This window comes from Orcinus orca, chromosome 3 (assembly GCF_937001465.1).
Source record: "Orcinus orca chromosome 3, mOrcOrc1.1, whole genome shotgun sequence".
Lineage (NCBI taxonomy): Eukaryota > Metazoa > Chordata > Mammalia > Artiodactyla > Delphinidae > Orcinus > Orcinus orca.
Genome location: NC_064561.1, coordinates 70,544,509 through 70,569,339, shown reverse-complemented (window position 1 = coordinate 70,569,339; position 24,831 = coordinate 70,544,509). Strand labels below are relative to the sequence as shown.

Below are 24,831 nucleotides of genomic sequence, written 5' to 3'. Positions count from 1 at the left end.
ATACTTTCAAACTTCCAACAAGCAAGCTGCCTGGGCCCAGCCACAGACGCTTAAAGTCATCATTAATAGTAAGATACTACATTTCCTCTATTTTAAGATGCATAGTTTTAAGATGCATCTGAAACCTGGCTGCATTTTATAATATACATTGAAAGAAACCTGTGGGCTGCTGGTAGAGAAGTCAGTCATAATATAACTGATACTGTGTTTCAAGTGTAAATTTTGCTGAACACAGGTCATTTGACTGCCGACGCAACTGAATTTTCTGCAAATGTTAACATTAAATCAGTTGGATTTTAACTTAAATGAAGATCCCTGATACTACTTCAAATACACTCAAAAATTTTCACTATATCGCAAGAAAAAGCTATTATGCATGCAAGCGATTATGCCTATCACACACAATGTAATTAAAGGGAGTAGAAATCACCAAACCTCTTGGAACAGATCACAGAATTTTCAAAGCCTTAAGGGCTAGCGTTCAAATGACAAACATCTAATTGTCAAAAGCTTCCAGCTATTTAACTTCCAGCAATATGTGAGCAATTAAGGGGAAAAAAAATATATGGGTTTTGCCAAAGAGAAAATGCAGGCCAAACCCTACTATTCATTAATAAGACTCAAAATTACATAGCTAAACTTAAACATACCAAAGGGTTCAAGATCATGAGTAATACACTTTCTGAAAAGCATCACATAACTCTGAAGTTACACATAACTTCTGAGAACCAAATATGATACACAACATCAATAATGTGAAAAATACCTACACTCCAAACTGATTCTACAGAAAGAGGAACCCATAGGTAAGCATATGAATAAATGAAAGTCACTATAGACAAGTTTTAAGAGTGTACATCTATTGTCATGTTTCTTTGTTTCTGGAAAGATGCAATTAACACCATGCTTTGTTTCACCATTACCAATGGCAAATCAATACAATTACCATTATCACTGGTACCTCCAAAGAGAGAACTGTGATCATTACAATGATAGTTGCCATTTATTGAGCACCTATCAAACACCGTATTTGATTTTTTTTCACCCATTATCTCTAATCCTCGTGACAACTCTGTAAGGGAGGCACTCTTAGTATTTCAGTTTTACATGTAAGTAAATTATGGTTCAAAGAAACCAGTGACTTCTCAAGGTCATACGGTCAGTAAGTTGAGTGTGGAACCAGTCCTGCCCAAGTCCAAAACCCAAGTGGTTTCCAGGGCACTATACTGCCCCTCCCTACTAACAACCCACCTCCACCCCTGTCCTGGCATAGCACGCATAGATAAGCCCTCACCTAAAACTTACTATGATCTCAGAGAAGGATGGGCCAGGATGAATTTAAGATCGAAGGGTCTCCCTCTCAATCCAACACCCTAAGTTGATTCAAATCCTGCTACTTATGTGCCTGCTTCCATTTTCTCAAACTACACTTGAGGACATGATCAAGCAGACCCTAAACTGGCCAACAGCCCAACATTCACAGAGCCAAATGACTGGTTCATTCCGTCAAATTGTGCCAATTTGGTAGCACAGTCCAGAGAAGAAAGTACACAAGCTTAGCAAGAAGCGAGGAAAGCCTGTCCATTTCTGAGGCTAGGGCAGGAAGGGGCCTGTGGCCTGGCCAGAAGCATCCTTTCCCCTGGACGTGCTGTTTCACATCAGCTAATGGAAGCAGAGACCTCCCTAAGCCTACAGGAGAGTCCAGCTTGTGCCAGTCACCTTCTGGGGATCCCCCTGAAGTCTCAGGACAGCCCATAGTTCCAACTGACAACTGCTTTTCTTCTTGATCAGACTTTTGCAGGACAACAGGCAGGGGCTTGTGAATTTCACACCCATTCTCTGGACATGTACCTTTGGATGCAGTTCTCATCTCCAACATAAAATCCTTCTCAAGGGCTTTTCCTTGAATATTCCCTCAGGAAAGGGCCTCAAGCTTGGATGCTGAGATTGGACTAGGACAATTCAAGAAACATTTATTGAGTATCTCTGAGGCTGCAGAGGTGAGTAAGGTGTGGTCCCTACCATCAGGGAACTCACAAGTGAGTGGAGGAGGTAAGACCAGCTCAGAACGAACTACAATATAAAGCAGAACAAGGTTAAGTGTTATCCCAGAGGAAAAAGGGATTAATTCCAGATGCACAGTCAATAATCAATTCAGCTAACACTGACTAGGCACCCACTAGGCAGCAGGTACTATACTAGGCATTTTATATACCTTATCCCATTCAATCCCCACAACCACCCTGTGGAACATGTTCTATTACTACCCACACTTCACAAAATGAGGAAGTAGATGGAGAAGCAAAATATCTTGCCCAAGGTCACATAACTGATTTGTAAATACTAGAGATGAGATTTGGACCCCAGTGGCCAACATGGAAGCGTATGTTATTTCCAGTATAGTAGACTGAATCTCCTGGAGTAAAGAAATTCTTCCTGGTAGAAGAAAAATCTGAACTGTTTGGGAATTCAACCAGGTGAAGAGGGAAGTAGAGAATATTCCTAGCATAGGGTCAGAGATGAGGAAGGCTGGGAAGTAGGATAGATCAGCAGTCACAGATCAGCTACAGCAGGGGCAGAAGTCAAGCTTCTAGCACAGAGGAAGAGGTGTGTGGTCAGTGAGTCAGGGGACTGGGGTCAGGAGACCTGGGTTCTAGTCCTGGCTTGGCCACCGAAAAACTGTGTGTGACCTTCAGCAGTTTCTATCCCCTCTCTGGGGCTCGGTTTCCTCATCAGTAAAAATTCCAATTCCCTATCGAAGTAGATGTTCCCCAAAGGTATGCTCTGGCTTAAATGCTCAGTGATACTCACAAGAGGCTGTGTGGGACTATGGTTAAGACCAGGTGACATGCAAACCAGCTGAGTGACCTTGAACAAGCTAATTAAATCCTCTGAGTCTGTTTCCTCATCTGTAATGTGAGGACAACAGCGATGCCTGCTTCACCTCACAGGCTGAGGTGAAGGCTGAGTGAACTGAAGAACATCAAGCACTTAGCACAGGGCTTGGCAAACTATAAACGCTTAAGAAAGGGAGGCAAAAAAAAAAAAAAAAGGGAGGCAGCTTTGCCGCCATCATCATCATCATCACCATTACTCCTTCTTTAAAGGGTCCATAAAGTGAATGTAGCAGTCGTGGGCCAGAAAGCCTTTTTTTAAAAAAAAAAAAAAAAAAAGGACAAAAAAAAATAAGATCTTTTTTTTAATTTGAAAAAGAGAAAAGGTCTCATTGAACCCCAAGTCCTTCCCATGACCACCTCACGAGAGAGGCTCCTGTTTCAAAGAAGGGCCATGTCATACCTTCTCTTCTGAAGAAACGGTCAGCTTGTCACTGGATATCAAGCTGCACACCTGGTCCAGACTTAGGCTAAGAAATTCTTCCCCCAGCATCACCTCTGGAAAGTGCTGCTCTGTTCCAAAAAAAGCAGAAGTTCAGAAAACAAAGTTATAACACACTCCTGCCCTTCCATGAACCAAGGCCATGACAATCTGTGGGATTCAGAGCAGAGTCCTGGGAGCTCTGGGGGAGGCAGGAGGCAGAGAGAAAGGCAGACATCCTGGCTGGAGGGAAACCAGCCTCTTAATTCAGCAGCAAAGGCATCCCCCTGTGTGACCCTCTGTCCTGAACATCATCACAGAGGAAAATGGGGCAGAGAGATGCAAGGTTATATTTTTTCCATGCTCCATGAGATTAATAATGGTGTTGCAGAGAAGCCTCACAGGGGCCTGCCTACTTAATTGAGCTCATTTCCCCTCAAGGCACAGGCTGGCAGAGTTGCAGACGGTGCCACCTGCAGCTCAGCCAAACAAAAGTGGGTCAGAACTGCTGTGTGGCTCAAAGTCTCTAGGGGTTCTGGTAGGAAGTCAACATTAGAAGGCTGGCAGAAGGGTTCATCCCATCTTGCCCAAGTCAAGCCTGCTATAGTGAGAATCTGGTTCACAAGGAGGCTCAACTAAGCTTTTGTCCAGGTGTGGCACCAACACGGCTGGCACCACCACCACTGGGAACAGTCCACAGCGGCTGAGCCTATAGAGGTTATAAGATGGAGGACAACTTCGGGGACAACTAGAACAAGATAAAACTCACAGGCCCGAGGACCACACAAGGGAAATGCCAAGGATAATTCCTACCCTGACGTTCGCCCAGGCCGCCATCCTGCTATTACAGAGGCATTTGCCAGTGAAAGAGCATGCACTTCAGAAAGAAGGACCTAGATTCAAGTCCCGGCTTTGTCATTTATGAGTTGTGTCTTTGAGCCAATGGCATCTCTTCCCTGGGTCTCATTATCCCCATCTGTACAATGGAGGTAAAAACCACGTCTCGTCTCACTCCCTCCCATGCTCTGATGAGAGAGGAATTGAGAACGTGTTTTGCAAGTTCCTTCAAAGTGAACCAGCCCAAGGGCTGACAATTCCTGGTGTAGCAGACTCTGGAGGTCACAGCGTCCTTTGTCATTTGCCCCATACCTTGCTCCTTCCTCGGTTCTCACAACCCTGCACCATCGCCCCAGGAGCATCTGTGCTCCTTGCCCTCCAGGCCTCTCCCCTTCCTTCTGTGGTGGCCCCGCTCTGCCCTGAGAGCTTCTTGGATAATTCCAGAAGCTCCCCACCCCCCACTTGGCCTGGCTGGCTCCTGGAGTGAGATTCTGAGTCCCTCCATGCCTGGGAGGCTGCTGAAACATCAACTCTGCTGCAGCTGCACAATGAAAAGGAAAATCAGAGCATGCTAATCACACTCATCAACTTCTTAAAAACCAAACAAATGAAGAACTTAAGGTTTAAATAATTTTCTTGCAAAAATCATTTTTAACTTTTTATGTTGTAAGAATTTCAGATCCAAAGAATTCCCATATGACTTTCATCCAGATTCCCTAAATGTTAATACTTTACTCTCAATGACTGAGTTATAAATAATCTTTTCCATCTTTCACTGGACAAAGAGGGCTCCCCACTTTCTCCCCACCAGCTTAATGATATAACTGAAGCCACTATTAAAGCTCACCCGTCCTGAGGCTCAGGGATGCTTGTACAAGACAAGACAAATTTAAAAGTCAGATCTTTTACAAACGGAAGCAGCTGTCAAAACGTAAGAAGCTGGTCTTACTTCTCTATATGTCAACAGAAAAAAGCCTTTAGTTAAAGCATAGATTTTAAGTATGACATTCAAAACACCTCCCTAACTATGGGAATATTTAAGACTAGATAGTTATTTTTAAAGTGTCCATTCCTAAAGATTTTTAAATAAAAGCAAGTAAACAATTTTCTTTGGACAATGGGAATTCATTCTTGGCCTGGAGGCTCGGAAAGTAACAGGATTCTCCCTATACACTCTTTCTAGCCCAAGAAGTCTTTGGACCAGAGTCTCCCAATGTGTTGGCAACACCCAGGAAACAGCAGAGAGAAAACTGACAAAGTATAGGACAGGGAGGCTCTGTGGACCAGCCTCGGCTGAGCTCAGCAGGTGAGTCAGGCAAACCAGTGTCTACATCCCTGTGGCCCAGAGCCATACCTGGTCTTCCCACCTTTATCTTTGGTTGACTGAAAAACCTAACATTTGGAGGAGTGAAAAGAACAGGAGAAGGTGAGAAAGTAAAATTCTGAGCTGTAAGGAATTCTTCCTCAGAGCTCAGAAAGCCAAAAGTAGATGAGCTTGGGTTTTGAAAAGGAGGAAAATAGAAGTGCAGTGATGTGTACCCTAGGTGACTTGGTGAACAAACCAGAAGTCCTCAAAGATAAACCAAGGCAGGAAGTAGTCAGCCCCCCACACCTCCCCATCTCTCACACTCTGGGGCATTGCAGGATGTGAATCTGGGTCCCTTCTCTCTGAAGTCAGCTGCTTATTTGCCCATCAGGAACCTCCCACTGAAAACCTTCAGAAATCCTCCCAGGAAGGAGCATCTGGTGGGGAGGAGGCAACAAGGGAGGTATTGGGCAGGAGCTTCTCACCCAGGGCTGGCACCCCGAGATCCAGGAGATTTGCGAGGCATGAACAGGGGGACACAAAGAAGGGGCCCAGACAAAAACTCCTTCCCTTCCCCCTTTGGTCTGAGGACACAGGGCCCAGAGTCTGGGGACCAGAGCCCCCTTTCTGTTAGCAACACTCAAGACACAACAGGACAGAAAAAACAGGAACAGGATGCTCTGGCTAACTCAGTTTCCTGGGAGACAGGAGCTCCCCAGAAGACTTTGTACTCAAGTCAGCGCTCTTCCCAGCCTCTTCCTGGAAAGAACCCACTATGCTACCAGAAGATACCGCCCTGAGAATCAGCTTCTACCTTTAACACTTGTTTGTTTGTTTGGAGATTTTTTAAAATTTGTTTTGCTTTGCTGTGAATGTATTAAGGGAGAATGTAGTGACAAACTGTGGCTAACAATCAGAAGACCTGGGTTCAAGTCCCAGCTCCACCTCTTACAGTCACTTCTTTCCAGGCTTTGGCTTCCTGAATCATAAAATGGGGTGGTAATGCCTGACCTCAGTCTCCAGGTTGTTTTGAAGTTCAAAAATGATACTATGTATTAGCCCATTTTGAGATCTATAAGAAACTCTTTAGAAATGAAGGAGGAATATTATGTGCCCATGTTCCTGAGTCACGAATGGGCAGGACTGCTCTCCAACAGAGAAGCGTTTCCACAGCATCAGAGTCATCCTTTGAGACTGCAGGTCCTGCAGGCAAGGCTGTGGACCTCAAAGGTCTTAAGAGACCCACTTTATTCCACTGAGTTCCACAAACTTTCTAGTGATATAAGTTACTCAATTTCTTCAGATGAGAATACTGAAGGCTTCAGTATTCTCATCTATTAAATAGAGAGAATAATAGCACCTATCTCATAGAGGTGTTATGGGCATTAGATAAGCAAATATATGTAACTCACATTTCCTGAGACCATTGTAAGTGCTCAATAACTGTTCATACATGATGTGCCAAATACAGTGTTTCTTCAAAAATGAAGAAAGCAGAGCCGATGCCTACAAGGAGGCCACTGGCTTACAAAAGGGTAAAACAAGGCACCAGCAACTTCAACCCAAAGTCCACAGGGCCATGACTGGGAGAGGCACTCCAAGTTAAATAAAAGCAGGCAAATTCAGAGCATGACTAGAGAACAGCAAGAGCTCAGTCTAGCTAGAGGGTAGGCTGTGTCTTCATTCATCTAGCAAATATGTATAGAGCATCCTGTGTCAGGCTCCCAGAGATGCAGGAGACAGGCAAGGCTCAATCTTGGGGGATGGGTGAAATATGCAGGGGTGTAGTATCTTTCAACCATGGGCTAGCCCCTTGAAGGGGGACTCTCCAAAGTAAACTCTAACTTTTCTTGTCTTTTTGCTTTTTTTTCCTTTAGGGAGGAGTGTAAACAGGAAAAAAAAAAAAGTCGATTAATTAACCATTCTGACTGAGAGTCCCAATTAACCAGGCTTCACTATAAGTAGCAAACACTGTTTAGGATCCAAGTTTTGGAATGGAAATAGTGAGTTGTTTAAGTTATTAGGTATTTAATTTTTCTCTTCATTTGACTAAGTTTTTGCTTATGGAATATAAAGGGAAAACATGATTTAAGAGATTATAATAATAACAAAAAATCATAATATTAAGAGAAAATGCAGAATACAAATTTATAGATACTGTTTGGTCACAAATATGTAAGTCTAGAATTTCAGGATTAAAAGATAGCTCTTTATTTCCCCTCTGTACTCAAATAAAAAGTATTATTATAAATATTTAAAAAATCTAAGCTTTGGAAACACTGCTTTGGGAAAGATCTCCAGGGTTCTCCCTACTTGCTGCAAATAATAATAAAGCCTTCCTTCTCCAAAAAAAAAAAAAAAAATCCAAGTTTTGATTAATGAAACATTAATGGATCTGTTCCTGTCCATTTGGATGAGAAATTTTGGAGAAGGGGAGGGGCACCAGACAACTGCAAATCCTTTCCCTGGCAAGCAACACACGCGTATCTTCCCAATGTTGAAAGGATGAGGAAATTGGGTGGCACATTCCTAGGAAAGGGGGCATATTTGGGTCTTTTCAAGGAAGCAGGCCTGGAGAAAGTTAATGGCTTTTCCTAAAAACAGCTAAAACTGTACTAGGTATTTTACATATATTATGTCACTTATATCTTCCAAAAGCCCAGCTGAAGTGAATATCAATATCTCCATTTTACAGATGGAGAAATGGAGGCTTGGAAAGCCTAAGTTATGAGCTTAGTATCATACGGCAGTAAAGTGGTAGAGCCAGGTTTTGAAATTAAGGCTATCTGAATATAATAACAAACATTCTGATAAGTATTATAGTCCTCAAGATAATAAAAACTTGTCCTGAGCAGGCCATTTTGGTAAAATTCAATATAGACATCAGAGCACCCTAAGAATCCCTCTTAGGGATACTTCAGAGAGAGAAAGAAACAGGAATCTAAAGATATTTCTTTAAAAAAAAATCTTAGAGTAGTAGTGTTCTAAACATTTTGGCATCAGACCTGGATTCAAATCTCAGACCCAACCCTTGGATTGAAATCTTTCTCTAATCCACCTGTCTTCCAGGCTAGATGCCGTGATATTCTTCTGTGTTCCCAAAGCCACCCAAATAGGAAATTAAGATGTTCATACTGCTAGTCAACCTGTCTTACCACCTGAGGTCTTCCTCTCATACTGGGACTATGAGTCCCATGAGGGCAGGGTCTGTCTCATTTGAGTCTGTCTGTGTGAATGTGAATCCTCAGTGTCCAGGACAATGTCTGCAGATATTGAGCTCTGCAATTACTGCGCTTCCTTGTCCATCCTTCAGGACTGCCTAGGGCTCAGGCAACCTCTCAAGCAAGTCCCAAGTCCATTTCTCCCTCTTGATGGGATGAAATAAACCTAAGCCTTTGATCAGGTTCAACTAAGCTACAAGCCCAGACAATAACCCATCTATGACTTCTTTGACCTGCAGAGACGAAATGAACCCCATTATTCCAGGGCCAATGGCCCCAGCATAAAAGGTATGAGTGCCTCTGAATGGAACCACTGATCATGCCCCCAGGAATGAATGGCTGACACAGGTGGACACACAAACAGAATCAAAACATTTTAACAGGGTAATAAAAAGAAAACAGCTGATTTAAATTTCTCTCTCCATTATCCTATTTTGGGAGGGCAAAGGTAAGCTTTCTTGAATCAATATTTGGCTTTCAAGGCCCACAGTTTCCTTGCTCCAGGGAGAAGACTCAGCTCCCACAGAGAAGTAACACAGATCTACCTTGACCTCTTCCCACAAGGGGTCACGACCACCAGCCCTCAGACTCTAAATTTCACTGACTCCACTCTCCCAGGGATGGTGGGATACAAGCTCTCTTTCCACGTCGACTTAATTCCAGAAGTATATATGTTGTACCTCCCCTTTCTCTCTATCACACACACACAGAGCAAAGGGCTATATCAAAACTACCCAGTTATCAGTGCTACTGATTCAACAACAACAAAGTTCCCTGTTCACCAGAGTATGGAAGGAACAGGGAAGTTTCCTAAAATCCCAACAAGGAGAACAACTAACAACAAAAAATACCTGCGTCTGCACTAATACTTCACTTGCCACCTTCAAGGTAGAAGCAGAGGTAGGAGTGAGCCAACCGCCATGGACAGAGAGGCTGAACTGGCCTGGGAAGATGTGAAAATAAACAGTGGGCTCAGAGCACAGGCCCTGGAGACAGCCTCATCATGAATCTTGGCATTGCCACTCACAAACTATGTGATCTGGAGCAAGTTACTAAACTTCTCTGGGGTTTCCATTTCTTCATCTATAAGTTGGGAAAGCAATAACTACTCCTGATAGTTATGTGGCCTCTTATAGTTATGAAGTGTGTAGCACCATGCCTGGCACCTTGCAAGTGTTCAGAAATGGTAGAAACTCCCACCATGATCATCACTACCATTATTACTTTATGATGCCAAGTTGGAAGCAGCAATTTCACAAGATGACCCTCAGTGAGTCAGAGGTTCGTGTGTTTTAAAATGCTTTGTCAAAGTTTTTTGCTGCCCTTAGTTTAATTACTTCATTCCATGGTCTCAAATGACTCCATCAATCGAAAAAAAGGCCATTTCTCTCCACAAACACGTGAAATTCGATGGCTTTTCCATCCCATGGCTGGAGGGTTTCAGCTCAGCTTTGGCAGACTGATGTGAACAACATGTCCAAAGAATTTTAATTGCCATTTCATTAACAGGGTCCCATTAATATCCCTCCCAACCAGCTCTGCTGATGGTCCAGTGCATGGCCATCCAATTACCAAACAACAAAGTCCCCATAAACCTGGGCCCAAGCCTCTGAAGTTAAATATTAAGCAGTCCCTGGAAACAATAACAGTGAGATATAAGAAGTCGCAGGATACAAAATTAATACACAGAAATCTCCTGCATTCTTATACACTAACAACAAAAGATCAGAAAGACAAATTAAGGAAACAATCCCATTTACCACTGCAACAAAAAGACTAAAATACCTAGGAATAAACCTACCTAGGGAGACAAAAGACCTGTATGCAGAAAACTATAAGATACTGATGAAAGAAATCAAAGATGACACAAACAGATGGTGAGATATGCCATGTTCTTGGATTGGAAGAATCAATACTGTGAAAATGACTATACCACCCAAAGCAATTTACAGATTCAAATGCAATCCCTATCAAATTACCAACGGCATTTTTCACAGAACTAGAACAAAAAATTTTACAATTTGTATGGAAACACAGAAGACTCCGAATAGCCAAAGCAATCTTGAGAAAGGAAAACAGAGCTGGAAGAATCAGGCTCCCTGACTTCAGACTATACTACAAAGCTACAGTAATCAAGACAATATGGTACTGGCACAAAAACAAAAATATAGATCAATGGAACAGGATAGAAAGTCCAGAGATAAACCCACACACATATGGTCACCTAATTTATGACAAAGGAGGCCAGAATATACAATGGAGCAAAGACAGCCTCTTCAATAAGTGGTGCTGGGAAAACTGAACAGCTACATGTAAAAGAATGAAATTAGAACACTCCCTAACACCACACACAAAAATAAACTCAAAATGGATTAAAGACCTAAATGGAAGGCCAGACACTATAAAACTCTTAGAGGAAAACACAGGCAGAACACTCTTTGACATAAATTGCAGCAAGATCTTTTTTGACCCACCTCCTAGACTAATGAGAATAAAAACAAACAAATGGGAGCTAAATAAACTTAAAAGCTTTTGCACAGCAAAGGAAACCATAAACAAGATGAAAAGACGACCTTTAGAATGGGAGAAAATATTTGCAAACGAAGCAAGTGACAAAGGATTAATCTCCAAAAATATACAAACAGCTTATGCAGTTCAATATCAAAAAAACAAGCAACCCAATCAAAAAATGGGCATAAGATCCAAATAGACATTTCTCCAAAGAAGACATACAGATGGCCAAGAGGCACATGAAAAGATGCTCAACATCACTAATTATTAGAGAAATGCAAATCAAAACTATAATGAGGGGCTTCCCTGATGGCGCAGTGGTTGAGAGTCCCCCGCCGATGCAGGGGACATGGGTTCGTGCCCCGGTCTGGGAGGATCCCACATGCCGGGGAGCGGCTGGGCCCGTGAGCCATGGCCGCTGAGCCTGCGCGTCTGGAGCCTGTGCTCCACACGGGAGAGGCCACAACAGTGAGAGGCCCGCGTACCGCAAAAAAAAAAAAAAAGCTACAATGAGATATCACCTCACACTGGTCAGAATGGCCATCATCACAAAATCTACAAACAATAAATGCTAGAGAGGGTGTGGAGAAAAAGGAACCTTCTTTCACTGTTGGTGGGAATGTAAATTGATACAGCCATTGTGGCAAACAGTATGGAGCTTCCTTAAAAAGCTAAAAATAGAATTATCATACGACCCAGCAATCCCACAACTGGGCATATACTCAGAGAAAACCATAATTCAAAAAGACACATGCACCCCAGTGTTCATTGCAGTACTATTTATAATAGCCAGGACATGGAAACAACCTAAATGTCCATCGACAGATGTGGTACATATATATACAATGGAATATCACACAGCCATAAAAAGGAATGAAATTGGGTCATTTGTAGAGACGTGGATGGACCTAGAGACTGTCATACAGAGTGAAGTCAGTCAGAAAGAGAAAAACAAATATTGTATATTAATGCATACTTGGAATCTGAAAAAATTGGTATAGATAATCTTATTTACAAAGCAGAAATAGAGACACAAATGTAGAGAACAAACATATGGATACCAAGGGGGAGGGGGTGGGATGAATTGGGAGATTGGAATTGACATATATACACTATTGATACTATGTATAAAATAGATAACTAATGAGAACCTGCTGTATAGCACAGGGACCTCTACTCAATGCTCTGTGGTGACCTAAGTGGGAAGGAAGTCCAAAAAAGAGGGGATATGTGTATACATATAGCTGATTCACTTTGCTGTACAGTAGAAACTAACACAACATTGTAAAGCAACTATACTCCCATAAAAAAATTTTTAAAAAGAAAAAGAAACAGGCTGTGCAAAACACTAGGGTCCTTTTCCCAGTTACCCAGGAGAACTATAATACCATCAGCTGGGGGCAAGGGTCTGAGCAGTCAGCTTCTAACTATGCGACTCACCCTCCCCCAGCCCAGAATAATATATATCACAGCAAAAATCTGGGGGCATAACCCTGAAGGGGAAACTGGACCCAGAGGAAGCAGAAGGGACTGCCACAGCAGGAAGAAAAAGGCCCATTCCAAACAGGAAATCAAATAGGGTGGAAAGAGGTCGTGCTCCAGCCCAGCAGAGGCATGCTGTGTCCACCTTCGCCAGGGGTATGAAGACTTATCAGAAGGCCATCATCGACCTTAAAAGTAGTTCCTCTTTTAGACAGCAATTTGGCAGTATCTTTTTTTAATGCTCACTCTCTTTCAGCTACTTTATGCTGCTAAGATGGTACCCTACAGGTACAAGCTCACTATTACTTACAAAGCAGCAAGTTTACTCCAAAATATTACATAAAGTAATTCTTGCTAAAGCATTTTATATAAAAGAAAAAAACTGGTAACATTAATGTTCATCAAGAGAGGACTACTTAAATAAATTGTAGTTCATTACAGTTCATCCCTATGATGCAGGAGACAAAAAGAGTAAGATGTAGCCATACACAGGGTCTGCCAAGAACTCCAAGATATTGTACTAAGTAAAAAAAAAATTCTTTTTAAGTATAATGAGTACAGAAGGCTTCTATTTGTGTAAGTTAAAAAGCGTATATATACATATTTTGTAGGGATACCCAAGAGAGTGCCCTGCTCCCTTAAGAGGGCCTGGGAGAAGATCAGCTGAGCATTTTATACCTTGTGTCCTGTTTGAAACTTTTATCACGGGTACAAGTTGCTTTTATTGAATATATTCTCTAAAGTTTTAAAATAATGGTATAGAAATATGTCTGCTGACACGGAAAGTTGCTCAGAATATACTGCTAAGATTTTTTTAGGCTGGAAAACATACACGTGGAATGAAAAAGACTGGGAAAGCTATATACCAGGGCGCTGCCCGTGACTCCCACTGGGTAGGATTGTGGCGCTTTTCCTGCTCTTTCTGCCTGTCGGCTGCTTCTATAATAATCACAGGTGGTTTTGTATTAAGATAGCAATAACAATAGCAATAATAACAAAAAGAAAGCTCATCTTAGAGAAGGAAGAGGAGCAGAATTGAGGCACAGCTTGGGGCTATGGACAGGTGAAGGCAGAGGCCAGCTGGCCAGAGACTAGGGAAGAGGGGGAGGCAGGACATACCCAGCTGTGTATCTGCATACAGAGAAACCACAACCAGAAGCTCTGGAAATGGTCCTCCTCCCCCAAAGTGCAAGCAGTCTGCAGCAGGGGCAGTGGTGGTGACCCGAGGAGTCCCATCTCTCCACCAGGTCCCAGCTCTGAGGCTCTCTTACTACAGATGGCATGAGTGGCAGGGAGGCTCCAGAGCACGGCCCTGGGTGGCACCTACTTCTGCAGGGGGCTCACCTCCCTGTCCCCCTGACCCCGAAACCATCCTGGAAACAAGGCAGGATGAACTACCCCCATCAGAGAGAGAAGAAAACAGGCCTAGGGCCACTCAGCTCCAAAGTGTTGGCTGGTGTGACCCCTGGTTCTGAGCTGGAGGGTCTCCTCGTAGTCTGTGGGCTAAAATACCTCCTAACTCGAGGCATTGGACCAGGGAAGCCTGTGACCGCAGGGGCTGACGCTGCCCCTTGTGTGCGACTCTGGCCGGTACCCACACCCCCACAGTTAAAAGGGGACGAGGTGGCTGCTCTGTCTCAGCAGGCAGCAATGGCAGAGCCGCCAGGTTCCATCTCAAGTCAATCGGTGCAAGATCAAAGACACAAAGCAGGCCCACAGCAGTGGGTGGGTGCAAGGGAGTGAGCACAGATAATCATTTTTTATTTCCTTCTCTAAGCACTGCACCGTGTGAAGTCTTACCTTCACACTGCTTCTTCTGTCTTCTCATCACGGTCTCATCAACCTCTGCGTTACCACACTACCTTAAAAATATGATTTTTATTTTCCCTGCTGCGCACAGCTGACAGCTGCAAAGAAAACTATCCAGGAGCTGGTCCCAGGCTCCACAGAAGGCCTGAACGACAGGCAGAAGGCTCTCAGCCCTAAGTCACGCTGACTGAGACAGGGAAAGGAGGAGGACTCATGCGTGCAGTGAGGGGGCTGCCTCCACGTGCTCCTGGGAGGCAGCCTCCCAAGGGGGAGGAGAAGATATCCACGTCTCGCTTCTCCACCCCAAGATGACTAAACACCCCACATCTAGCAGAGAGACAGCTGGCCGTCTGTCTACACTACTTGGTTGTTGGGATTTGGTAATTGCATGGCACAGACTTCAAGGCTCACACTTCCGATGGAAAATGCCAGCTCTAGCCACCAACACTCCACAGTTACTGATTCACGGAGCCACCCTACGTCCAAACTGGGCCTGGAAGTCACAGAATGTAGCAGTTAAAAACATGGCTCTGGAGTAAACACTGTCTGGGTTTGAATCCTGTCTGTCTCTTCCAAATGACCTCAACAAATTACTTCACCCCTCTGTGCCTTAGTTTCCTCAGCTGTTGTATGCATTAAATGCACATAAAATGCTTAGCCTAGGATGTGACCCAAAGTAGAGCTCAGTAAATGCTAGCTAAAAGTAATTCACCAGGACACTGCCTATACACACCCACAGTGCTGCAGAACCCAATCACCACGCCCAGATCAGGACCTAGGAGCACCAAGACCACGATATGTTCCCAACTGCATCCTCCCCACTCTCCCACAGGTGAGTCTCACCATCAGACAGTGAAAAGGGCAAAGGGAGAAAACACAGATTTTGAAAGTAGGGGAGAGCCAAGCCAGAAGAACCTGGGAGCCTTTGTTAAAGGTGGGGTTCGGTACACGGCCCAAACCTCAGACGACCTTGTAAGCCAACTACAAAAGGATGTGATACCTGCTGTGTGCATGCAAGCACGTGCACTCTGTAGAAGGAGAGGGCTGGGGAGGGGAGACCAGGAAGAGAGACAGAGACCTTCTGGCGTCTAAGCACTGTCCCTTTGCCACTGCACCAGCAGATGTCCACAAGCTGACCTGGGCCTTGGCCAAGCTCTCAGCTCCTGCTGAAGCAAAGTCTGAACACATCCCTCAAGAAAGTGGCTGGACTAGAGAGGGCTGGACTAGCGACGGCTCCCTGAGAACAGAAAGGAAGTGGGGTACAACACTGGGAAAGGCAGACACAGGAGGGACAGCAGAGAAACAGGAGAGTCAAGGATTAGGGCCAGGAAGAGTCAGAGGAATTCAGAATTGGGGTGACTGGGGAACGTCCTTCACAACAATCATCATCATTGACATCATCCTAACAACTGGTCTCATTTGTGTCCTCAGAAACAGACCTCAGGAAGAAATGAGAGTCTGTGTAGGCTCCTAGGGTCTGGGGCTTGATGAGAGCAAAAAAGGATGCTGAAAAACAAAAGAAATGCTTGTTGACTTGTGGATCAAGGGGCTAACACAGCACAGGGAGCTGGCAGGTGGGCAGCCAGCAGGCCCTCAGTTAACTTCCAGACATTAGCTGGACATGAGACACAGAACAGACAGCAGCTATGCTGGCGTTTGTTTGGGCAGGGGGAAGAATGAGAGGCTTTACTGCAAGGGAAGGAGGTGGCCGTGACTGAATCTATTGATTCATGTGACCAGATCTGTTTCCTAGGTCACTCATGACCTTCGTCCTCAAGTTGAAATAAATACCAATGAAGACTTCTTTCCAGCTAAACATGGTGGGCTGAACATTCATGTTCATCACTGCTCCCTCTGAAAACCCCATTAAAATAGCAAGATGACAAGCTCTAGCAGGGAGAATGTCTCCAAGAAAAATAAAATGGACTCAACAGATTATCTGATTTACTGAGAAGACTGTTCAGTGTATCTGTCTTACAAGAGTTAGCAGTTGTAGCAGTCACTGTGTAAAAGAAAAAGCATTTTATTAACTGCCTTACTGAATAAAAAGTTTTCTGATAAAAAACTAATTATAACTTATCTCAGCTGTAGAAATGATGTTAGAAGAATAAAGAGAGGGGAACAGTGTATGTATATGAGGGGGACGTCTATGAAAGCACAATTATTCTCCTGTGAGAAGTCAACAGATAACATCTAAAACTAGTAAGTCCAAAAATAGTGGTACAAACGTTTTATTTAGGTAAATAGAGGTAAATATCAGACAAAGCAGCTTTTAGCTAAATCAGCACATGTATTTTAATTCTTTTAGAATTGCAAGTGAGTGGTTCTAGAGAGCAAGACTTCATGTGGAAAAGCAGAGCAGGAGACTCTTATCATTATAAGCCTTGCAATAGTATTTGACTTTTCCAAATCGTGGTCATAGAACACATTGGTCAAAATAGAAATTTTCCTAAATGACAAAGATTTATTTCAAGACCTAGGCCAAATTACTCTTCCCCCACGAAGTCTTCTCAGATCTCCTTCCTCTTCTCTCCTGAAAATCACCCTCTGCACCATTCACCCGACAATTAATCACATTCCACTTGGCAACGAGCTGAACTCTTCTATTGTTAATTATCTTTCCACCTGTGTCTTGTCTCCCTGACTAAATTATAACTTGTTCATAGCAGAGCGCACTTCTCATCATCTTTGAGGAGTCCACCACAGACCAGGTTATTAAATCCACAAGTTCAGAGAGGTACAGCCACCCCGCTCCCCATTACCTGCATAAGCGTTGGCCTGCTGCAGGAGGTCGGTACAGGTGTGCACGTCTGCAAACGCGCGGATACCCAGGCAATTGGTGGGATGCAACTGAGATTGCAGGAAGTCACAGCAGTTCTGGCGAACATCCATGAGCTGCAGCAAGCTGGCTGCTGGGAGCAGCACCTGGAAGAGAAGGTGACATTCTGACTTGCAGGATCCCACCGCCAGGGTCTCATCTCCCCAAAGCAGTGTTCTAATCAGACCACACCCAAGCTCAAGGTCTTTGCACGGCTCTCCACTACCTGCCCAAGTAAGTCCAAACTTCTCGGCCTGGACTTTGAGGCAAGCCCAGCCTTAGTCCCCACTACTCTCCACTTCATGGACCCTAAGCACCAACAGATTCTCTGTCTCCCTACAGACCAGCAGTGCCTCCCAGTGGCTAATGTGTATATGAATTCCCCTTGGGATCTTATTAACATGCAGATTCTGACTCAGTAGGTTTAGGGTGGGGCCCAAGAGCCTCCATTTTGAATGAGTACCCAGGCTATGCTTGCAGCTGCTGGTCCATGAACCACACTTTGAGTAACAAGACCCTTATAGGCTGAGTGTTTGTGTCCCCTGCAAAAGTTTATACGTTGAAGCCCTAACCCCAAATTTGGGCGGTATTTGGAGATAGGTTAAAGGAGGTCAGAAGGGTGGGGCCCTAATCCATCAGGGCTGGTGCCCTTATAAGAAGAGAAACAGATACCAGAGTTCTCTCTCTCTCTCTCTCTACCATGCAAGGACACAAGGAGAAGGTGGCCTTCTGCAAGCTAGTAAGAAAGCCCTCACCAGAAACTCAATCAGCTGGAACCTTGATCTTGTACTTCTAACTTCTAACACTGTGAGAAAATTAGTTTCTGTTGTGTAAGCCATCCACTCTGTGGTATTTTGTTACAGCAGCCCAAGCTAAGACAAACTGGTCCTCCTACCTGGAGAATTTTTAAAATACTGATGCCTGGGTCTCACCCCCAAAGATTCAACTTAATAGGAATGGGGTGTAGCCTGGACAGTGAGATATTGCTAAAGTTCCCCAGGTGCTTCTAATACATAGCCAAGTTTAGAACCACTGCCCTACAGCCTTTAGCTACTGTCTTCACTCAAAGGTCTTTATTGACTTGTTCACAAGCTCATTCACCATTTAATTACTGAGCACCTGTGGGCCTGCCTTTGTGATTCAGTGGTAGGTAAGCAAGAGAAATCAGACCCCTGATCTTACAGAGTTTATCATCTACTGGAACAAGAGCATCATCCCCAAATCCACTGGAACTCAAACAGACACACTCTACTCTCCCATCCAACAGATAAATAATAAAGAACATTTCTGAGTACATTCTCAGCAAAAGGAGAGCTAAGTTTCCTTTTAAAAGGCCATGAGGCACATGAGTATTTATACTGTATCCTGGAAGACAGAAATAGTTCCTGCTCAGGTGTGTGTGCATGTGTTTTTCCTAGAAGCCAGGGAAGACTAGCTTGAACAGGCCAGATGGGTGCTCAGACTGTCAACCCTGGTCAAGCTCCCTAGGACTTTGCCACAGCTACCAAAGCCTGCCCTCGGATCAAAAACCATGATCATTGTCAGAGTCCTTCTTGACACCAGCTCTGCTACCCCTCCCTCCCGACCCTGTGGGAGGGGTAGATGTTCTGAGAGTGACTTAACAAAAAGATATTCAGAAAAAAAAAAAATCAGAGCAGAACAGTTTGGCTTGAGACTGCATCGCTCAGGGACCCCCAGCATCCATTTCACCCCAAAACAACCCCCGTGTCCTGGGCCTTTGCTCTCAGCTGCCCCCCTGACTCTCAGGGAGAGTGTCTAGGCCAGCCAGACTCCAGGTATTCCCAACCACACGGGCTTGCCCAGGAAGACAAGGGCTGCAGATGCATTTGATTTCTCGACTCAGGGCAGTACAAACTTTTTTTTTTTTTTTTTGAGTGATTTAAATTCTGGAGGCTGACGGTCTCCCAAAACAGCTCTGAGCCTCATCTCTAGCCCTCCTCACCTCCATGGGCTAAGGCCAAAATCTCTGCCCCACTTCCCATTCTTGGGCCTTGTCCCACCACTAGGGTAACCAGCCATCCAGGTTTGCCCCGGACTGAAGAGTTTCCCAGGACACAGGACTTTCAGTGCAAAAACTGGGGCAGTTAGCCACCCTTCCTCATTCCTGCCCGCACACAGATGCCACCAAGAGCCTCCACTAACAGTGGTCTTGCTCCCAAGCTTAAAAGCCTGCTCTCAAAGGGAAGCTCTTCCTACCTGCAGGCTTAAACCTCTCCCTCACGATAGCCAAAGTCTAGAAAACATCTCCTCTCTCCTTCCTCTGCCCTCTTTCTTCCACTACCCTATGTCCCCAGCAATACAACAGTAAATTACCATCCTGTCCTTGGTATTTTCTGAACCACTGATTCATTCCAGAGAAGGAAAAAGATAAGATCACCCGTTCTGGAGACTTTGAGACCGTAAGTGAACATAGCCAGGCTCCAAATCTGACCACCTGAGCTCCATCCCCACTAGACAGCCACGTCCCCACGGAGCAGCCATAAACTGGGAAACTCAATTAACCTGTGAGCTTGCTCAGCCTAGCCAAACAGATTCCAGGACCAGATTAGTCTCTCCCTGAGAGTTAAGTGGAGAACCATTAACCATTCTTGCTGAATACATACCAGGAATGGAAAGTTGTGTTCCAAACCCCCAAATGACCTCCATGACACCCGCCCTGACCAGCACCAGCTATAAACCCTAGAGTTAGGGCCATAGGTTGAACGACCATCCTGGTTTGCTCAAACTTTGCCAGTTTTAGCACTCAAAGTCCTGTGTCCCAGGAGAGCCCTCAATCCTGGGCAAACTGGGCTGGTTGTTCACCCCAGAGACCAGAAACTTGTATCCAGTTACACTAAGAAACCCTGGTGGAGAGGAGTAATCCAATGCTGTCCAGTATACACCCTACTTCGGGCGTGGCAAGCCCCCAAGGGTCAGGTGTGATTAGAGGCCGAAATGGACAGCAGCCCTTTAGGTCCGCAGAGGAGGAATTTCTGAGAGTCCAATCCGCCCCCAGATTGCATACCCGCCAAGCCAAGATGCGATCACGCCAGGGACACACGCCTCCTCCGCCTCCCTGTCCTCTTCTCCCCCACAAAGACAGCCGCAGTTTGGGGCTTAATTTTTCAAGCTCATGACAACCATCCGAAGAAATGAAATAATAAATACTTTCTGAACACATTCCTTAGATTATACTTTCAGTTTTTAGAACCTCCCTGGATAGAGCTACCCACACAGCTTTCAACTTTCCTACTGTTCACAAAACCCACTTCGCAGACAAAAATGATCAGGCTTTCCACCTCTCCATACACCCTCCTCCCATCCTCTTTGGGTCCACTTCTGCCCGAAAGCATTCCCAAGGTGACTTCCCAAAATGAGCGGGGCTGGTGGTTTCTCTAATTGCCCCTTCCCTCCTTTCTCTTTGATCTTATGCTGCGATCCACTTGCTTCATACAGGAAGGCATGAAGAAAAGCAAAGGGATTCAGAATGCTGAGGAGGGTTTAGAGGCTGGAGGATGTATCACTGCTCAAATGCTGAGTCTCAGGGATAAACAGGGGTCTGGTCCAGTAGGGTTCTGGGGGCTGCACACAAGGCGAGTCAACACAAATCCCCAGAGGCTACAAAAGAAAAGAGAGTGAAAAACATCCAGGAGGTGGTCTTTGCTTCCCTCTCCCACAACAAGGGCTAAAAGAGGATTTCCTCTTCTCTTATCTTGCCTGCAACTCGACTCCCTCAAGCGGCAGCAGTAACAAGATTAGGAACAAGAGGCCAAACTCAGGTCCTCAGCTTGGAAGCAAGACTGTCCTGGTGGAATCACTAGGGCCGTGCTGCTTGGCCCCTGGAAGAAGATTGAGACCTGAGAAGGAGCAGTTGGCTGGAATCGCTGCAGGAAGAGAAGACGACCCTGGGTTAAAAGCTTTCAGCTTGGCTCTCGCCGTCTCAGCATTTTGGTGCTGGGAAAACAGGCCCTGGAATGACCCTCAGCAGAGAGTTTACAGGTTCCCCTCCAGCTTGCAAATGGCTTCCCTCCATTTTTCACATGCAGGCGCTGTTTTGTTTTTTTTCCTCTCCCTCGGATAACATGAAAACACAGCAGAGGATATCCCGTCACAGAGTTTAGTTTCCTTTAACAAAAACAAAAGGAAATGCCCTGCCTCAGAATGCACCTACTCCTGGAATTTCAGAGAGGCAGGGCCATGCACAGAGGGAGGGTACCAGCCAGAGGGCCAGGTGGCAAGGCTGCCCAGGGCCTCTGCCCACACCACACAGCAGGGGGTCTGCCTCTGCCAGCACCAGGCATGAGGCCTGGCACAGAAATAGTGCTAAATAAAAATCTACTGAGAGAAAGCAGGGAGGGAGGGAGAGAGAGAGAGAGGTGTACAGATAGATGAACAGGAGAGCTAGCAAAAAGTACTGTGATTAAATGTGTCACTTAGAATAATTTTTTAATTTTTTTATTGAAGTATAGTGTCACTTAGAATATTGACTTCTCCACTTACCAGCCATGTGACTAAAGGCAAATAACCTCTCTGTACCTCTGACTCCTCAACAGTAAAATGAAAATAATAGTACTGCCTTAAAGGCTTGTTGTTGGGCTCAAATGAGATAATACATTTCAAGCAGCTAACCCAGTGTTTGGTGCATAGGAATTCGTCAGTTAAACTGGTTTTTATTATTATTAATTATTACGAGCTGAAGTCAAGATTCTGGTCATTCATTTAACGAGAAACTCGAGTTGACCACATCAACAGGGCACAGTGAGCTGGAGAGAGCTGGATTCAAACCCCAACTCCACCCCTGACTACCTGTGTGACCGTGGGTACTACCCACTTAGCCCCTTGGAGCATCAGTTCCTTCACCTGTAAGAGAAGAATCATAGTAGAACCTTCTAGTGATGGTTATGGTAATTAAATGAGATAATGCATGTGAAATAATCAACACATGCTTGTCTTACAATGAGTATCAATAAGTAACAGTTACGACTTGTTACCTCCACCATAGAAGGGCAGCTCAGACTCTCCAAGTATGTGGGGCTGGGAAGAGATTTAGGGCATCATCTCCCAGTCACTTAACCAAGCCCCAAGTCTCTGACCCTTGTTTCCCCAGGTGCCTCCATGCTCACCGCCTCAGTGCACCAAATCCTCAACACACACTGTCCTCACAGACAGCTTGTGAGCAACTCTCAGCAGGTACATCACAGCATAAGAAGCAACCACATTTTGATCTAAACTTTCTCTTCTCAACTTTTTTTGTTTTGTTTTCCCCCAAGGTCACCCCTGACCAAACCATAGTTTAAAGTGAGGGATAAAAAGGAAAATAGTTCATATATCTGACTGATTCCAAACAATGCAGTTTCCTGAAGGTTCCACATTGTGCTTCTCAGGGGAGCCCCTGAACATGCAGCCCCCTCCCTACTCCCACATACAAATGAATGCAACAGGCCCCTCCAGGGGCTCACACGCCAGCAGGGACACAGACAGGTGGAAGAGGAGGCAGGCCTGACCTCCCAGACCTTCCTTCAAGACCCAGCACACAAAACACTTCCTCAGTGAGGCCTGCCCTGACCATCCTCATCAAGGGGGTGATGACCATTGCCTGCTTCCTGGGTACCTCCACCCTGGCCCCTACCACACTGGAGGGCATGCATTTGCCTGGCCACCTGTCTCCACCTTCAGACTATGTGCTCCTTGATGAAAAAGCTTCTGTGTTCACAGTGCTCTCTGTGCCCATACTGTCTGTTGGCACAGGGTGGCACTCCTCTAAGTGCTTTACCTATAGTAATTCATTTAACCTTCATGCCAACCCTACGATTATTATGCCCATAATACAGACAAGAATACTGAGGCACAGAGAGGTTAAGGATCTTCTTGGGGGTCACACAGCTAGAAAATGGTGGAGTCAAGGTTTGAAGGCAGACAGTCTAACTCATGACCACCCAACAGAATGGGTACTATTATGATTCCTGTTTTACAGATGAGAAAACTGATCCTTGAGGCAGCATGTCAGGGAGGGTATCAGAGAAGCTCTAGTAGAAAGGAAGCAGAACAAACCAGAGGCTGGCAGAGTAAGAGTCTTCTCTGATCAGAGGTCACTGAGTCCCATGCCCTCACTTTACAGTCAGGAGACTGACCCCCTGCAGTGGGAAAAGGCAAGAATAAGAGTACTGTGTGAATGAATGTCAAAGCTGAGGCCTGGACCCAGGTCTCCATTCAGACTTGATTCCTGCCTCATCTTTAGTTCTGCATGCCCTCTGAAGCTGCTCCCTCCCCACGACCCCTACAAAGTAGTTTTTAAAAGTAATGGTGACGCCATTTTCTCCAGAGTCCTCCGATTACGCTATCTGTTGCTACCTGCCGTAAGATAACTGGTGCTGTAGAGACCACCACTGGGTTAGACCAAAGTTGCAAAGATAAATACCCAGCCAGGCAAAAAGGATCCAGAATGGAACATCTTCTAACTACCTAAGCTTTTAAACACTTTGTACTTTACAGGGAAAAAAAGCTTATTAAATAAACACATGTAGAAAAGGGAGAAAAAAGCTGGTTCCAATTATACAATTCTACAATCTCCCCTAAACAGTGTTTTAAGTTTGTTTGGTTTTGTTTTGTTTTAGTGACCTAAAACAACAAACAAATTTATTTTCTTACATCTGGAAGTCGGAAGTCCCAAATGGGTTTCACCAGGCTAAAATCAAGGTGTCAGCAGAGGTGAGCTCCTTCTGGAGGTTCTGAGGGAGAATACGTTTCCTTGCCCTTCAGGCTTCTAGAGGCACCCACATTCCTTGGCTCATGGCCTCCCTATCTTCAAGGCCAGAAACATCAAACTGAATCCTTGCCAGGTCACATCGCTCTAGTTCTCTCATTCCACCTCCCTCTTCGATTTAAACACCCCTAGCTATTACACTGAGCCCACCTGGATAATCCAAGCTAATCTCCCATCACATGTTCAGCTGATTAGTAACATTAATTCCATCTGCAATATTAATTCCTCTGACATTCACCCTAACGTATTCACAAAATTCCAGGGGTTAGGACATGAACATCTTTGGGGGCTACTATTCTGCCTACCACACTGTATGATTAATGAGTTACTGATATACCCTAATGCGAGATTTTTAAAAATTATTTATACCTCTGCATATTTTTAGGTTGACATCTAGCATTATTCATTAGAGTTGAAAGGATGTAATTTCTGGCATTTTGTGAATCTCAATATTTATATCAGTCTCAAAAGTACCTAAATGAATTTAAATGTCATGGTGATTTGAAATCACTATCACCCATTAAAAAAATTTTTTTCCATACATGCCCTATACATATTTTATACTAAATTACTTTGCACTTACTGTTACTGCCCAAAAGTCATTCAGCTGTTTAAATTCCGCTGCTAGACCTAGTATGTAACCATGACCTCGTCCACTCTACTCTGGATGGGAAAGACCAGAAATAATGGAATGGCTATGCATTTTACTGTGTATAAAATAAACCTCAATTTTAAAAGGGCAGGGGAGGATTATACCAGATCACTGTAG

General features: G+C 44.6%; 1 protein-coding gene across 3 annotated transcripts in view; it reads right to left on the bottom strand.

The window, feature by feature from the left end:
* The window catches only part of KLHL3 (kelch like family member 3), a 109,925-nt gene that overhangs the window by 43,141 nt on the left and 41,953 nt on the right, over nt 1–24,831 (bottom strand). For all 3 annotated transcript variants that reach the window (XM_049707099.1, XM_049707100.1, XM_004282087.4), the window contains exons 5-6: nt 17,244–17,406; nt 3,298–3,407 (exon numbers count right to left, since the gene is read on the bottom strand). In XM_049707099.1, the coding sequence (XP_049563056.1) occupies nt 3,298–3,407; nt 17,244–17,406 (273 nt within the window). The remainder of the gene's footprint in view (nt 1–3,297; nt 3,408–17,243; nt 17,407–24,831) is intronic.